The sequence below is a fragment of the Heterodontus francisci genome, chromosome 10, assembly GCF_036365525.1.
Source record: "Heterodontus francisci isolate sHetFra1 chromosome 10, sHetFra1.hap1, whole genome shotgun sequence".
NCBI lineage: Eukaryota > Metazoa > Chordata > Chondrichthyes > Heterodontiformes > Heterodontidae > Heterodontus > Heterodontus francisci.
The window spans coordinates 15751443-15768266 of record NC_090380.1 but is presented as its reverse complement, the minus strand read 5'-3'; the positions used below and the strand labels follow the sequence as shown (position 1 = coordinate 15768266).

Below are 16824 nucleotides of genomic sequence, written 5' to 3'. Positions count from 1 at the left end.
ATATCAATGGACTAGTCAGGTGGACAAAATAGTGGAAATGGAGTTCAATCCGGAACACTGAGGTAAATGGGGCGGCACAGTGGCGCAGTGGTTAGCACCGCAGCCTCACAGCTCCAGGGACCCGGGTTCAATTCTGGGTGTTGCCTGTGCGGAGTTTGCAAGTTCTCCCTGTGACCGCGTGGGTTTTCGCCGAGTGCTCCGGTTTCCTCCCACTGCCAAAGACTTGCAGGTGATAGGTAAATTGGCCATTGTAAATTGCCCCTAGCGTAGGTAGGTGGTAGGGAATATGGGATTACTGTCTTCTTTGGCCTCCTTATCTCGAGAGACAATGGCTAAGCGCCTGGAGGTGGTCAGTGGTTTGTGAAGCAGCGCCTGGAGTGGCTATAAAGGCCAATTCTAGAGTGACAGGCTCTTCCACAGGTGCTGCAGAGAAATTTGTTTGTCGGGGCTGTTACACAGTTGGCTCTCCCTTTGCGTCTCTGTCTTTTTTCCTGCCAACTACTAAGTCTCTTCGACTGGCCACACTTTAGTCCCGTCTTTATGGCTGCCCGCCAGCTCTGGCGAACGCTGGCAACTGACTCCCATGACTTGTGATCAATGTCACAGGATTTCATGTCGCGTTTGCAGATGTCTTTAAAGCGGAGACATGGACGGCCGGTGGGTCTGATACCAATATGGGATTACTGTAGGGTTAGTATAAATGGGTGGTTCTTGGTCGGCACAGACTCAGTGGGCCGAAGGGCCTGTTTCAGTGCTGTACCAATAAATAAATAAATGCATTTGGGGAAGGCTAACAAGGCAAGGGAATACACAATAAAAGGTCGGATACTGAGAGGTTTTGAGGAACAGAATGATCTAGGAGTGCATGTCCACAGATCCGAGCAAGTGGCTGGACAGGCTGATAAGATGGTCAAGAAGGCATATGGGATACTTGCCTTTTATTAGCCAAGGCATAGAAATATAAGAGCTGGAAGGTTGTGCTGGAGAACTGTATGAAACACTTGTTAGGCCACAGCTGGAGTACTGTGTCAGTACTGGTCACCGCATTATCGAAAAGGTGAAACTGCAGGAGAGAGGGCACTGAGGAGTTTTACAAGGATGTTACCTGGATGGAGCATTTCAGTAATAAGGAAACATCAACCAGGTGAGGGTCGTTTTCTTTGAAACAGAGGAAGCTGAGGGGACACTCAATTGAAGTATATAAAACTTCGAGGGGTCTAGATAGAGTGGGTAGGAAGGCCTTATTCCCCTCAGTTGAGGGGTCCATAACCAGAGGGCATAGATTGAGGGTAAGAGGTAGAAGGTTTAGAGGGGATTCGACGGGAAATTCTTTCAACCAGAGGGTGATGGAGATCTGGAATTCACTGCCTGAAAGGGTGGTAGAGACAGAAACCCTCATAACATTTAAAAAGTACTTGGATAGTCATTTGAAGTGCCGTAACCTACAAGGTTACGAACCATGAACAGGAAAGCAGGATTAGACTGGATGACTCCTTGCCAGCCAGCACGGACATGATGGGCCGCCTTCCGTGCTGCAAATTTCTAAGATTCTATGATTCGCTTCAAGAGAGCAAGACACTGAATTGTTGGGTATAAACTGTCCTTATGAACAGTGTAGCTTTAGACTTATCCTAGTGCTGCAGGAACTACATTATCATAATACAGTCTTTGAACTTCCTGTGTCATAATTTGTTCTGAGCAAATTGCTCACAATCGATTGTCCCATCTGCAAATTTCTTCCAAAAATCTTTACATAAAAGTAAAGTAGTTTGTCCTTGCAAACTACTGCCCCATCTTCAATCTCCCTTTTCTCTCCAAAGTCCATAAATGTGCTGTCACTTCCCAAATCCGTGCCCACCTTTCCCACAATTCCATGTTTGATTCCCTCCAATCAGGTTTCCATCCTTCCCTGCACAGGACTGAAAACAGCCCTGATCAACGTCATAAAGGACATTCTATGTAACCATGACTGAGGTAAACTATCCCTCCTCAAAATAACTGCAGCCTTCAATATGATTGACCACACCATCCTCTTCCAACAATTTTCTCCATCATCCAGCTGGATAGGTCTGCCCTTGCCTGGTTCCATTCTTATTTATCTAGTCGTAGCCAGAGAATCATCTGCAATGGCTTCTCTTCCCACTCTCGCACCGTTTACCCTAGAGTTCCCCCAAGATCTATTCTTAGCCTCCTCCTATTTTTCATCAACATGCCACCTCCTTGACATCATCATCCAAAAATACCTTAGGTTCCCCATATACAATGGCGACACTCAGCTGTACCTCACCACCACCTCTCTTGACCCCTCCATTATCTATGATTGGTCACTCTGCTTATTTTTTTTTATTCGTTCCTGGGATGTGGGCATCGCTGGCTAGGCCAGGATTTATTGCCCATCCCTAACTGCCCTTGAGAAGGTGGTGGTGAGATGCCTTCTTGAACCACTGCAGTCCATGTGGGGTTGGTACATCTACAGTGCTGTTAGGAAGGGAGTTCCAGGATTTGGCCCAGCAACAGTGAAGGAACGGCAATATAGTTCCAAGTCAGGATGGTGTGTGGCTTGGAGGGGAACTTGCAGGTGGTGGTCTTCCCATGCACCTGTTGCCCTTGTCCTTCTAGGTGGTAGAGGTCGGGGGTTTGGAAGGTGCTGTCTAAGAAGCCTTGGTGCGTTATCTGACATCCAGCATTGGATGAGCAGAAATTTGCTCTAATTAAATATTGGAAAGATTGAAGCCATTGTCTTTGGTCGCCACCACAAACTCCATTCCCTGGTCACCGATTCCAACTCGCTCCCTGGCATCGATCTAAAGCTGAGCCAGACTGTTTGCAACCGCAGTGTTCTGCTTGACCCAGAGATGATCTTATAACCCCATATCCACTGCATCACCAAGACTGTCTATTTCCACCTCTGTAACATTACCTGACCCTGCTTCAGCTCATTCGCTGTTGAAACCCTCTTTCATGCTTTTGTTACCTCTAGACTTGACTATTCCAATGCACTCCTGGCCACCCTCCCATCTTTCATTCCACACAAACTTGAATTCATCCAAAGCTCTACTGTGCACATTAAGTCGCACAAGTCCTGTTCATCCATTTGTCCTGTATTCACAGACCTACATTGGCTCCTGGATGGCAACACTTCAGTTTTAAAATTTGGATCCTTGTTTTCAAATTCCTACCTCGCCTCTCCCTATCTCTGTAACCTCCTCTAGTCCTACAAGCCTTTGCGATCTCTGTGTTCCTCCAATTCTGGCACCTTGTACATCCCTGATATTGATCATGCCAGTTCTGGAATTCCCCAGCTAAATCTCTCTGCCTCTCTCTCCTCCTTTAAGATGTTCCTTCAAACCTAGTTATTTGACCAAACCTTTAGACATCTGCCTTGATATTTCCTTAAGTGGCTCAGTGGGAAATTTTGATTGGTTATGCTCCTTGAGATGTTTTGTTATGTTAAAGACACTATATAAATACAAGTTGTGGTTGTTGTTGTAGTTATCATGTAAAAGATGCATAGAAAGAGAAAAAAACTCCATGTCAATACTTATTACTTATCGAAAGTGCTAGTTGGAAGCACTTTCGCCTCTGACTCAGAAGGTTGCGGGTTGAAGCACATAATCCAGGCTGACACTTTAGTGCAGTACTGAGGCAGTGTAGCAATGTCGGAGGTACCATCTTTCAAAAAAGACATTAACTGAGGCCCCATCTGCCTCTCAGGAGGGCATAAAAGATCCCACGGCACTATTTCGAAGGGCAGGCGAATTCGCCCTGGTATCCAGGCCAATATTTATTCCTCAACCAGCATCCAAAAAACAGATTATCTTATCATTATCACGATGTTGCTTGCAGGACCTTGCTGTGTACAAACTGCCTGCCACATTTCCTTCAAAGGTACCTCACTGGCTGTTAAGTGTTTTAGGACCATTCAGTTGGACCATGGCTGTTCTGTGTCTCAACTCCACCTATCCACCTAGGTTCCTTATCCCCTGCCGAACAATTATCTAGCAATCTCAGTTTTGAAATTTCCAACTAACCCTCGGTATCAATAACCTTTTGGGGAAAGAATTCCGAAAGATTTCGAGTACCCTCTGTGTGAATGAATGCACCCTGAACAATCTAGCTCTATTTCAAAGGTTATGTCCACTTGTTCTGGATTCCCCCACCAGAGAAAATAGTTTAACCCTATCATCCCTTTCAAAAGCCTTGATCATCTTAAACACTTCCATTATATCACCCTTTAATCTTCTGTTCTCAAGTGAAGACAAACCTAGTTTAGGCAACCTGTTCTCATAACATCACCCTTCTAGCCCCAGTATCATTTTGCTGAATCGGCACTTCACCCTTCCTGCAGTATGGTGCCCAGAACTGATCACAGTACTCTAGTTACAGGGACAAGGTCACGAAGTCTACGTGGGAGAAGTCAGGAGTGTGATGGAATACTCTTCATTTGTCTGGATGCGTGCAGCTCATCACCATTCAGGACAAAACAGACCACCTGATCAGTACCCAACACACCACCTTAAATAAAAGCAAAATACTGCGGATGCTGGAAATCTGAAATAAAAACAAGAAATGCTGGAACCACTCAGCAGGTCTGGCAGCATCTGTGAAAAGAGAAGCACAATTAACGTTTCGGGTCAGTGACCCTTCTTCGGAACTGACAAATATTAGAAAAGTCACAGGTTATAAGCAAGTGAGGTGGGGGTGGGGCAAGAGATAACAAAGGAGGTGGTGTAGATTGGACCAGGCCACATAGCTGACCAAAAGGTCATGGAGCAAAGGCAAACAATATGTTAATGGTGTGCTGAGAGACAAAGCATTAGTACAGATTAGGTGTCAATGCACTGAATATTGAACAGCAGCAAGTGCAAACCTGAAAAAAAACAGTGGGTGAGCAAACTGAACAAACTAAGATGAAATGAAATAAATGCAAAAAAAAGAATGTAAAAAAAAAGAAGAAAAAATAACCAAAAATGAAAGTAAAATGGGGGGTTGTCATGCTCTGAAATTATTCAACTCAATGTTCAGTCCAGCAGGCTGTAGTGTGCCTAATCGGTAGATGAGATGCTGTTCCTCGAGCTTGCGTTGATGTTCACTGGAACACTGCAGCAATCCCAGGACAGAGATGTGAGCATGAGAGCAGGGGGGAGTGTTGAAATGGCAAGCAACCGGAAGCTCAGGGTCCTGCTTGCGGACTGAGCGGTGATGTTCCACAAAGCGGTCACCCAGTCTGCGCTTGGTCTCCCCAATGTAGAGGAGACCACACTGTAAGCAGCGAATACAGTATACTACATTGAAAGAAGTACAAGTAAATCGCTGCTTCACCTGAAAGGAGTGTTTGGGGCCTGGGAAAGTGAGGAGAGAGGAGGTAAATGGGCAGGTATTACACCTCCTGCGATTGCAGGGGAAGGTGCCATGGGACAGGGACGAGGTGGTGGGGGTAATGGAGGAGTGGACCAGGGTGTCGCGGAGGGAACGATCCCTTCGGAATGCTGACAGGGGAAGGGAGGGGAAGATGCGACTGGGAGTGGCATCACGCTGGAGGTGGTGGAAATGGCGGAGGATGATCCTTTGGATATGGAGGCTGATGGGGTGGAAAGTGAGGACAAGGGGAACCCTGTTCTGGGAGGGAGGTGAAGGGGTGCGGGGAATGGGCCGGACACGATTGAGGGCCCTGTCAACCATAGTGGGGGGAAATCCTCGGTTGAGGAAAAAGGAGGTCATATCAGAAGCACCGTAACGGAAGGTAGCATCATCAGAGCAGATGCGTCGGAGACGGAGAAACTGGGAGAATGGAATGGAGTTTTTACAGGAGGCAGGGTGTGAAGAAGTGTAGTCGAGGTAGCTGTGGGAGTCGGTGGGCTTATAATGGATATTAGTAGACAACCTATCCCCAGAGATGGAGACAGAGAAGTCGAGGAAGGGAAGGGAAGTGTCAGAGATGGACCATGTAAAGGTGAGAGAAGGGTGGAAATTGGAAGCAAAGTTGATAAAGTTTTCCAGTTCGGGGCGGGAGCAGGAAACGGCACCGATACAGTCATCTTGGCAGCAGTGTATACAAGATTCACTGCAGCAACTCGCCAGGGCTTCTTCGACAGCACCTTCCAAACCTGTGACCTCTACCATCTAAAAGGACGAGGGCAGCAGGCGCGTGGGACCTTCCCCTCCAAGTAACACACCATCCTAACTTGGAAATCTATCACCATTCTTTCATTGCCTTTAGGTTAAAATCCTCGAACTCCCTACCTAACAGCACTTTGGGAATGGCTGCGTTTGCTGACAACGTTACTACTAGGTGGCGCTGCAGTGGCACATGCGCAAATGCAGCCTGTGCCACTAAAACGTCAAAGTCTGCGACATCAGCAGCTGCCAGGACTAAAGATGGCGCTGCTCAAATAATCACACGAAGGCAACCTAAACACATGCTGCAGTCTACATTGACACTGCAGGCACATGGACTGCCTGTCCTGCCTTCTTCCATCCACATGAACAGGCATCTGAAGAACTCACATGTGTCTCTGTCAGGCCTGCAGCAGAGTGAAGGTAGGTTCCCACCAATGTGACTTGTTGGGTCCTGGATCTGATCAACAGGAGGCCAGACACAATGGCTGCAGTTAAGTTCTGGACAAGTGGTATTATCACTGGACTAGTAACCCAGAGACCCAGGGTGTTCCTCTGGAGACATGGGTTCGAATCCCACCACAGCAGAAGGTGGAATTTGAATTTAATTAATAAATCTGGAATTAAAAGCTAGTCTAATGATGGCCATGAAACCATTGTCGATTGTTGTAAAAACCCATCTGGTTCACTAATGTCCTTTAGGGAAGGAAATCTGCTGTCCTTACCTGGTCTGACCTACATGTGACTCCAGACCCACAGCAATGTGGTTAACTCTTACATGCCCTCTGAAATGGCCTAGCAAGCCACTCAGTTGTACCTAACCGCTATGAAGTCAATAAAACGGAAGGAAACCAGACGGACCACCCAGCATTGAGCTAGGCACCGGAAACGACAACGGAAACCCAGCCCTGTCGACCCTGCAAAGTCCTCCTGACTAACATCTGGGGGCTTGTGCCAAATTTGGGAATGCTGTCCCACAGACTAGTCAAGCAACAGCCTGACATAGTCATACTCACGGAATCATACCTTACAGACACTGCCAACACCATCCCTGGGTATGTCCTGTCCCCACCGGCAGGACAGACCCACCAGAGGTGGTGGCACAGTAGTATACAGTAGGGAGGGAGTTGCCCTGGGAGTCCTCAACATCGACTCCGGACCCCATGAAGTCTCATGGCATCAGGTCAAACATGGGCAAGGTAACCTCCTACTGATTACCACCCACTGCCCTCCCTCAGCTGATGACTCAGTACTCCTCCATGTTGAACACCACTTGGAGGAAGCACTGAGGGTGGCAAGGGCACAAAATGTAGTCTGGGTGGGGGACTTCAATGTCCATCATCAAGAGTGGCTCGGTAGCACCACTACTGACCGAGCTGGCCGGGTCCTAAAGGACATAGCTGCTAGACTGGGTCTGCGGCAGGTGGTGGGGGAACCAACACGAGGGAAAAACATACTTGACCTTGTCCTCACCAATCTGCCTGCCGCAGATGCTTCTGTCCATGACAGTATTGGTAGGTGTGACCACCGCACAGTCCTTGTGGAGACGAAGTCCCGCCTTCACACTGAGGATACCGTCCGTCGTGTTGTGTGGCACTATCACCGTGCGAAATGGAATAGATTTCGAACAGATCTAGCAATGCAAAACTGGGCATCCATGAGGCGCTGTGGGCCATCAGCAGCAGCAGAGTTGCACTCAACCACAATCTGTAACCTCATGGGCCGACATATCGCCCACTCTACCATTACCATCAAGCCAGGAGACCAGAGCTGGTTCAATGAAGAGTGCAGGAGGGCATGCCAGGAGCAGCATCAGGCATACCTCAAAATGAGGTGTCAACCTGGAGAAGCTGCAACCCAGGACTACAGGGACAACCCGGCACAGTGGCGCAGTGGTTAGCACCGCAGCCTCACAGCTCCAGCGACCCGGGTTCAATTCTGGATACTGCCTGTGTGGAGTTTGCAAGTTCTCCCTGTGTCTGCGTGGGTTTCCTCTGGGTGCTCCGGTTTCCTCCCACATGCCAAAGACTTGCAGGTTGATAGGTAAATTGGCCAATATAAATTGCCCCTAGTATAGGTAGGTGGTAGGGAAATATAGGGACAGGTGGGGATGTGGTAGGAATATGGAAATAGTGTAGGATTAGTATAAATGGGTGGTTTTAAGTCGGCACAGATTTGGTGGGCCGAAGGGCTTTTTTCAGTGCTGTATCTCTAAAAAAAAAATGCCAAACTGCGTAAGCAGCATGCGATAGACAGAGCTAGGCGATCCCATAACCAACGGATCAGATCTAAGCTCTGCAGTCCTGTCACATCCAGCCGTGAATGGTGGTGGACAATTAAACAACTAACTGGAGGTGGTGGCTCCACAAATATCCCCACCCTCAAAGATGGGGGAGCCCAGCACAATAGTGCAAAAGATAAGGCTGAAGCATTTGCAACAATCTTCAGCCAGAAGTGCCGAGTTGATGATCCATCTCGGCCTCCTCCTGAAGTCCCCAGCATCACAGATGTCAGACTTCAGCCAATTCGATTCACTCCGCGTGATATCAAGAAACGACTGAAGGCACCGGATACTGCAAAAGCCCTGACAATATTCCGGCAATAGTACTGAAGACCTGTGCTCCAGAACTTACCGCGCCCCTAGCCAAGCTGTTCCAATACAGCTATACACTGGCATCTACCCTGCAATGTGGAAAAATGCCCAGGTTTGTCCTGTACTCAAAAAGCAGGACAAGTCCAACCCGGCCAATTACCGCCCCATCAGCCTACTCTCAATCATCAGTAAAGTGATGGAAGGTGTCATCAACAGTGCCATCAAGCGGCACTTGCTTAGCAATAACCTGCTCAGTGATGCTCAGTTTGGATTCCGCCAGGGCCACTCAGCTCCTGACCTCATTACAGCCTTGGTTCAAACATGGACAAAAGAGCCGAACTCAAGAGGTGAGGTGAGAGTGACTGCCCTTGACATCAAGGCAGCATTTGACCAAGTATGGCATCAAGGAGCCCTAGCAAAACTGAGGTCAATGGGAATCAGGGGGAAAACCCTCCGTTGGCTGGAGTCATACCTAGCGCAAAGGAAAATGGTTGTGGTTGTTGGAGGTCAATCATCTGAGCTCCAGGACATCACTGCAGGAGTTCCTCAGGGTAGTGTCCTCAGCCCAACCATCTTCAGCTGCTTCATCAATGACCTTCCTTCAATCATAAGGTCAGAAGTGGGGATGTTCGCTGATGATTGCACAATGTTCAGCACCATTTGTGACTCCTCAGATACTGAAGCAGTCCGTGTAGAAATGCAGCAAGACCTGGACAGTATCCAGGCTTGGGCTGATAAGTGGCAAGTAACATTCGTGCCACACAAGTGCCAGGCAATGACCATCTCCAACAAGAGAGAATCTAACCCTCTCCCCTTGACATTCAATGACATTACCATTGCTGAATCCCCCACTGTCAACATCCTAGGGGCTACCATTGACCAGAAACTGAACTGGAGTAGCTGTATAAATACCGTGGCTACAAGAGCAGGTCAGAGGCTAGGAATTCTGCGGCGAGTAACTCACCTCCTGACTCCCCAAAGCCTGTCCACCATCTACAAGGCACAAGTCAGGAGTGTGATGGAATACTCACCACTTGCCTAGATGGGTGCAGCTCCAACAACACTCAAGAAGCTCGACACCATCCAGGACAAAGCAGCCCAGTTAATTGGCACCCCATCTACAAACATTTACTCCCTCCACCACCGACGCACAGTGGCAGCAGTGTGTACCATCTACAAGATGCACTGCAGCAATGCACCAAGGCTCCTTAGACAACACCTTCCAAATCCGCGACCTCTACCAACTAGAAGGACAAGGGCAGCAAACACATAGGAACACCACCACCTGCAAGTTCCCCTCCAAGTCACACACCATCCTGACTTGGAACTATATCGCCGTTCCTTCACTGTCGCTGGGTCAAAATCCTGGAACTCCCTTCCTAACAGCACTGTGGGTATACCTACCCCAGATGGACCGCAGCGGTTCAAGAAGGCTGCTCACCACCACCTTCTCAAGGGCAATTAGGGATGGGCAATAAATGCTGGCCTGGCCAGTGAACGCCCACATCCCATGAATGAATAAATAAATAAAAAAAATCCCTAGAAACTAAGCTCAAAAGCAGCTCTCCACATGATACCCGAAAGATAAAAGGCCTATGGTCAATCCCTCCACATTCAAGGCAGCTGGAATATGGAGGCCACTGCATAAGATGTTCCTGGCACTGTCAATCACTCCAGGTAGTGCTGCAACACATTGAAATCATCTCAGATGTTGGTACTCAGAATGGCATTTGACTCCATCATGACTCCTGCCATATGCTTCAGCCCTGCAGAATGGTCCTCAGTACCTCCCATATATGATGCGCATCAAGCATCCTTTTTAGAGCAGGGCCTTGAATCCTGAGTCTGCAGACTCTGCAGCCAGAACTGATATCTCCCACTGGCAGATTCCACCAGCATCCTTCTGCTCTGTGCACCACCCAGCAACAACTATCTTGGATTATCTCTTTCCTCCACCCTGGGTGGTTTTCTTGGAACTGGTGAACGAATGACAGCCTGGGTGAGGATGTGATGGGCAACGCAAAGGTTGAATGGCCTTGCCCACTTTCCTCCCTCTCAGTGGGATCTAGCTGTGTTTCATCAAGAAGAAAACAAAATCAAGAGATGTTGGAGTATCAGGATAGTCCCTCAGTAGCATCCGGGGACTCATCAGGTTTCTTGCAGCAGTGCCTGCATTCCCACGCAAGAAGTCAGGCAAGCTTCTGCTGGTCCTGACAAGCCTCTGTGCTCACTGACATACATTGGCTCTCAGACCACAAAGCCTTCAATTTAAGATGCTCATGTTTAAATCCCTCCATGGTCTCTACCCTCCCTATCTCTTAACCCTCTTCCAGGCCTACACCACTCCACAAAATCTACTTTTCTTCTACTCTGACTTCTTTGTGCACTGTCCCTACGTCCCATCACTGGCAGCCATGCTTTTAAACCACCCAGGCCCTTCATTTTGGAAAAGCCTCCCTAAACCTCTCCAAGATCCACTTTAATAACCCACCTCTTTGACCAAGAACTCTTCCTAATATTTCCTGCTTTAACTTGGTGCCGATTTCTCTCTGATTAGTCCTCTGTGAAGCACCTTGGGGCATTTTACTACATTAAATATGCTCGAAGAACAAGTTATTGTTGTATTATATTGATTCAGACTATAATAGCAGATTAATGTTCCAGCAGGTCACACCCCACATCTCTGGCAACACAAGAGAGAGTAAGGGGAACATTTGAGCAGGTTAATCCTGTATCGGTGTATGTCCAATCTGTTACCTCTGGAGCAAGTAAGAATAACAGGATTTCTTGTCACAAAGTGTTTAGAGGTAGCAGCGCCATCCTGTGGAGGACGATGTATTATCATTGAATGGGTCAAGATCTCAAGTACTTCAGGTATATTAAACAATATCCTGTGGCGTCACACACAAGTCAAAGAATATATGCATTCTCTCACCTGTTACTGTTGCCTTCGTGTTGCTCTTTCTCTGCCTTCTCTTTTGTTTGTCTCTCTTTTCTGCTGCCTCTCTCTCACTAACTTTTGTTTCTCTTTCGGTCTCTGCACTTCAGGTTCTCTTTTCCTCATTCCTCTTCTGGGGTATTGTGGTGGATAGCATGGTGAGCTATGGCGATAGGGCAGCACGGCGAGTGGTGGGGCAGCACGGCGAGTGGTGGGGCAGCACGGCGAGTGGTGGGGCAGCACGGCGAGTGGTGGGGCAGCACGGCGAGTGGTGGGGCAGCACGGCGAGTGGTGGGGCAGCACGGCGAGTGGTGGGGCAGCACGGCGAGTGGTGGGGCAGCACAGTGAACTATGGCTACAATTATAGTTGCAGGAAAAATGTGAACCTCAGAAGCTCCCTTCCTTTTCCCTCCCCCAATCACTAGTGCTTCCACCAAGAACAACAACTTGTGTTTATATAGAGCCTTTAACAAAGTAAAATGTCCTAAGGCACTTCACAGGAGGGGAGCAACTTAAAGGAGGAGAGAGAGGGAGAGAGTTGGAAAGGATTAGCCAAGGATTTCCAGAGCTTATAGACTTGGCAGCTGAAGGCATGGCCACCAATGGTAAAGCAATAAAAATCAGCGATGAGCAAAAGACCAGAATTGGCATCACAAGATTACACTCACCTCGCAGGATTCTGTATGGTTTCAGGGAAGGATATTCATAGATAATAATGGGGGGTTTGACACCCTTTTCACCTACAGCAAAATAGTTTCCGCTTGGATGAACCTACAGAGGTGAACAGTAAAACAGAAATTAACTTCATAAACTGAGGGAATAAAAGTACCTGCCCAGTGCCAAGAATTCTTGCTTTTGCATTGAGTGTTTTTTTAGATTTCCTTTCTGTTGCCTTGTAGCACAGCAAGCAAGAGACTTGTACTCAGAGAGGACAATGCAAGTACAAGTCTCTTCAAGCTGTATAGAGAATGTAGAACATGACAAAAAGTTGTTCAGACCATCAAAGCTCATTCCTCACCCATTTTATCATCCAATTATATTTTAAACAACCTAGTGCGTTTGCCTCTAATAACCCTTCCTTGCAGACAATTCTAAAGGCTTATACCTCTTTAAGTAAAGTTCTTCCTGATACTTGTTTAAGCTCATTCTCCACTATTTAAATCTCTCCTCTCTGGGCTCACTCAAATAATACTGAGTTTATGCAGATTAATATGTAATATGCCCCAGTGAGGTCCCGCCATAACCACCATCTCTCTCGACTAGAACATGAGTTTCTCGTATCCTTCCTCATATCCTTTACACTAGGATTAGTTTTCATGCTTTTCTCTGTGTGTTTTTGGTCATGTAGTTCCCTGAAATCAAAGTGCCAGCTCACCAATGCACTGTAAACTCCCAGCATGACTTCTGAGGGTTATAATTCAATTATGCTGGCTTTATATCTTAACTGCCTGCTAAGCTTTTCCAATTGTTTCACCATCACCAGACCGTTGTGGGCAGCAAGTTTCAGGTCATTACCACCCGCTTCGTAAAAAAGTTCTTCCTCATATTCCCCGTGCAACTCTTGTCCAAAATCTTCAATCTGTGTCCCCTAGTCCTTGTACCATTAATTAATGGGAACAGTTTTTCCTCGGCTAACTGATCTAAGCCTGTCATAACCTTGTATACTTCTATTAAATCTCCCCTCAATCTCCTTTGCTCTAAGGAGAACAAACCAGCTTTTCCAACCTAACCTTCCAACAAAGATCCTCCATCCCTGTAACCATTCTGGCAAATCTTCTCTTCACCCTCTCAAGGACCCTCACATCCTTCCTGAAGTATGGTGGCCAGAACTTGACGCAATACTCCAGTTAGGGCCTAACTAGAGCTTTATAAAGGTTCAGCAAACTTCCCTGCTTTTGTACTCAATACCTTTATTTATGAAGCCCAAGATCCCATATGCTTTACTAACCACTCTCTCAATATGTCCTGCCACCTTCAAAGAGCACCCCCAAGTCCCTCTGTTTACAAAGAACAAAGAACAGTACAGTACAGGAACAGGCCATTCGGCCCTCCAAGCCTGCGCCAATCTTGATGCCTGTCTAAACTAAAACCTTCTGCACTTCCGGGGACCGTATCCCTCTATTCCCATCCTATTCATGTATTTGTCAAGATGCCTCTTAAACGTCGCTATTGTACCTGCTTCCACCACCTCCCCCGGCAGCAAGTTCCAGGCACTCACCACCCTCTGTATAAAGAACTTGCTTTGAACATTCCCTCTAAACTTTGCCCCTCTCACCTTAAACCTATGTCCCCGAGTAACTGATTCTTCCACCCTGGTAAAAAGCTTCTGACTATCCACTCTGTCCATGCCGCTCATAACTTTGTAACCCTCTATCATGTTGCCCCTCCACCTCCGTCATTCCAGTGAAAACAATCTGAGTTTATCCAACCTCTCCTCATAGCTAATGCCCTCCAGACCAGGCAACACCTGGTAAACCTCTTCTGTACCCTCTCCAAAGCCTCCACGTCCTTCTGGTCGTGTGGCGACCAGAATTGCACGCAATATTCTAAGTGTGGCCTAACTAAAGTTCTGTACAGCTGCAGCATGACTTGCCAATTTTTATACTCTATGCCCCGACCGATGAAGGCAAGTATGCCGTATGCCTTCTTGACTACCTTATCCACCTGCGTTGCCACTTTCAGTGACCTGTGGACGCCCAGATCTCTCTGCCTGTCAATACTCCTAAGGGTTCTGCCATTTACTGCATACTTCCCACCTGCATTAGACCTTCCAAAATGCATTACCTCACATTTGTCCGGATTAAACTCCATCTGCCGTTTCTCCGCCCAAGTCTCCAACCGATCTATATCCTGCTGTATCCTCTGACAATCCTCATCACTGTCCGCAACTCCACCAACCTTTGTGTCATCCGCAAACTTACTAATCAGACCAGCTACATTTTCCTCCAAATCATTTATATATACTACAAACAGCAAAGGTCCCAGCACTGATCCCTGCGGAACACCACTAGTCACATCTCTCCATTCAGAAAAGCACCCTTCCACTGCTACCCTCTGTCTTCTATGACTGAGCCAATTCTGTATCCATCTTGCCAGCTCACCTCTGATCCCGTATGACTTCACCTTTTGTACCAGTCTGCCATGAGGGACCCTGTCAAAGGCTTTACTGAAGTCCATACAGATAACATCCACTGCCCTTCCTTCATCAATCATCTTTGTCACTTCCTCAAAAAACTCAATCAAATTAGTGAGTCACGACCTCCCCTTCACAAAACCATGCTGCCTCTCGCTAATAAGTTCGTTTGTTTCCAAACGGGAGTAAATCCTGTCCCGAAGAATCCTCTCTAATAATTTCCCTACCACTGACGTAAGGCTCACCAGCCTATAATTTCCTGGATTATCCTTGCTACCCTTCTTAAACAAAGGAACAACATTGGCTATTCTCCAGTCCTCTGGGACCTCACCTGTAGCCAATGAGGATGCAAAGATTTCTGTCAAGGCCCCAGCAATTTCTTCCCTTGCCTCCTTCAGTATTCTGGGGTAGATCCCATCAGGCCCTGGGGACATATCTACCCTAATGCTTTGCAAGACACCCAACACCTCCTCCTTTTGATAATGAGATAACTGAGACTATCTACACTCCCTTCCCTAGGCTCATCATCCACCAAGTCCTTCTCTTTGGTGACTACTGATGCAAAGTACTCATTTAGTACCTCGCCCATTTCCTCTGGCTCCACACATAGATTCCCTTCTCTGTCCTTGAGCGGGCCAACCCTTTCCCTAGTTACCTGCACACTCTTTAGAACTGTGCCATTGAAGTCTGTATTGCCTCTCCCTATTCCTTCTGCCAAAATGCACCACCTCACACTTGTCAGCATTAAATTTCATCTGCCACCTGTCTGCCCATTCTGCTCGCCTATCTATGTCCTGTTGCAAGCAGTTCATATCATCCTCACTGTTTGCCGCATCTTCAAGTGTCATCGGCAAATATTGAGATTGTACGCTGTATTCCAAGATCCAAGTCAGTTAAATATAGCAAAATAGGCAGTGGTCCCAGGACTGACCCTTGGGGAACACCACTGTCTACCATCCTCCAGTCTGAAAAACAACTATTCACGACAACTTACTGTTTTCTGTCCTTAAGCCCATTTTTTATTCAAATGGACACTGGATCCTCCTATTCCATGAGCCTCAATTTTGTTAAGCAGCCTTTTATGTGGTACCTTATCAAATGCATTCTTAAAATCCATATAAACAACATCCACTGCATTCCCTTCATCAAACTTCTCTGCTACTTCATCAAGATAATTAGATTAGTCAGGCATGATCTGCCTTTTACAAATCCATGCTGGCTATTCTTAATAAATTCAAACCTCTCCAAGTGTCTGTTGATTTTTTGCCTGATTATTGTCTCTAACACCTTACCCACCACTGATGTTTAACTGGCTTGTATTTGCTAGGACTGTCCTTACACCCTTTCTCGAATAAGAGTGTCACATTTGCCACTCTCTAATCCTCTGACACCTCCTCCGTATCTAGGGAAGATTGGAAGTTTACGGCAAGCACTTCCGCTATTTCCATCCACACTTCCTTTAGCAACCTGGGATGCAAGCCACCGGACCAGAGGATTTACCTACTCAAAGCGTAGCCAGCCTTTTGAGTATCTCCCCTCTCTCAATTTTTACCCTATTCATCGCCTCTACTCTCTCTGCTTTTGCTGATATTTTGTCAGATTCTATTTCCATTAACACTGATACAAAGTACTCCAAGTATATATTACCCTCTTATTCCCTAATAGGCCCCACTCCACCTCTTACTATCCACTTACTGGGCTGGATTTTATTTGCGCATCGCGTTCCACGGCGGCGTGCTTTAAACTCGGTGGCCTTCCAATATGGAAGGGCCGCCCCACAGCCCCGGCGATATTATGCGTGGGGGCTGATTTAAATAGAGGGCGTGGAGCAGTTGCCACATTCCTGGCAACGGTGTCCGGTGCCACCATGCAGGCGACGGCGCCATTTTTAAAGGGCTTTAAGCCCTTAGCAGAGATTTCAATTTTTAAAGGGACCAGCACTTGAACTTTCAACAAAAACATTACATTTAACATAAAAGCGCTACTTCCACCCACCCACCACGATCACACAATAAATTTATATCCCTCTCTCCCCCCCGCTCC

The 16824-nt window shown here is 47.2% G+C and overlaps 1 protein-coding gene across 2 annotated transcripts in view; it reads right to left on the bottom strand.

Annotated features, from left to right (window-relative positions):
* Positions 1–16824, bottom strand: part of LOC137374307 (cilia- and flagella-associated protein 44) — a 283090-nt gene that overhangs the window by 233250 nt on the left and 33016 nt on the right. For both annotated transcript variants that reach the window (XM_068040145.1, XM_068040146.1), the window contains exon 5: positions 12317–12419. In XM_068040145.1, the coding sequence (XP_067896246.1) occupies positions 12317–12419 (103 nt within the window). The remainder of the gene's footprint in view (positions 1–12316; positions 12420–16824) is intronic.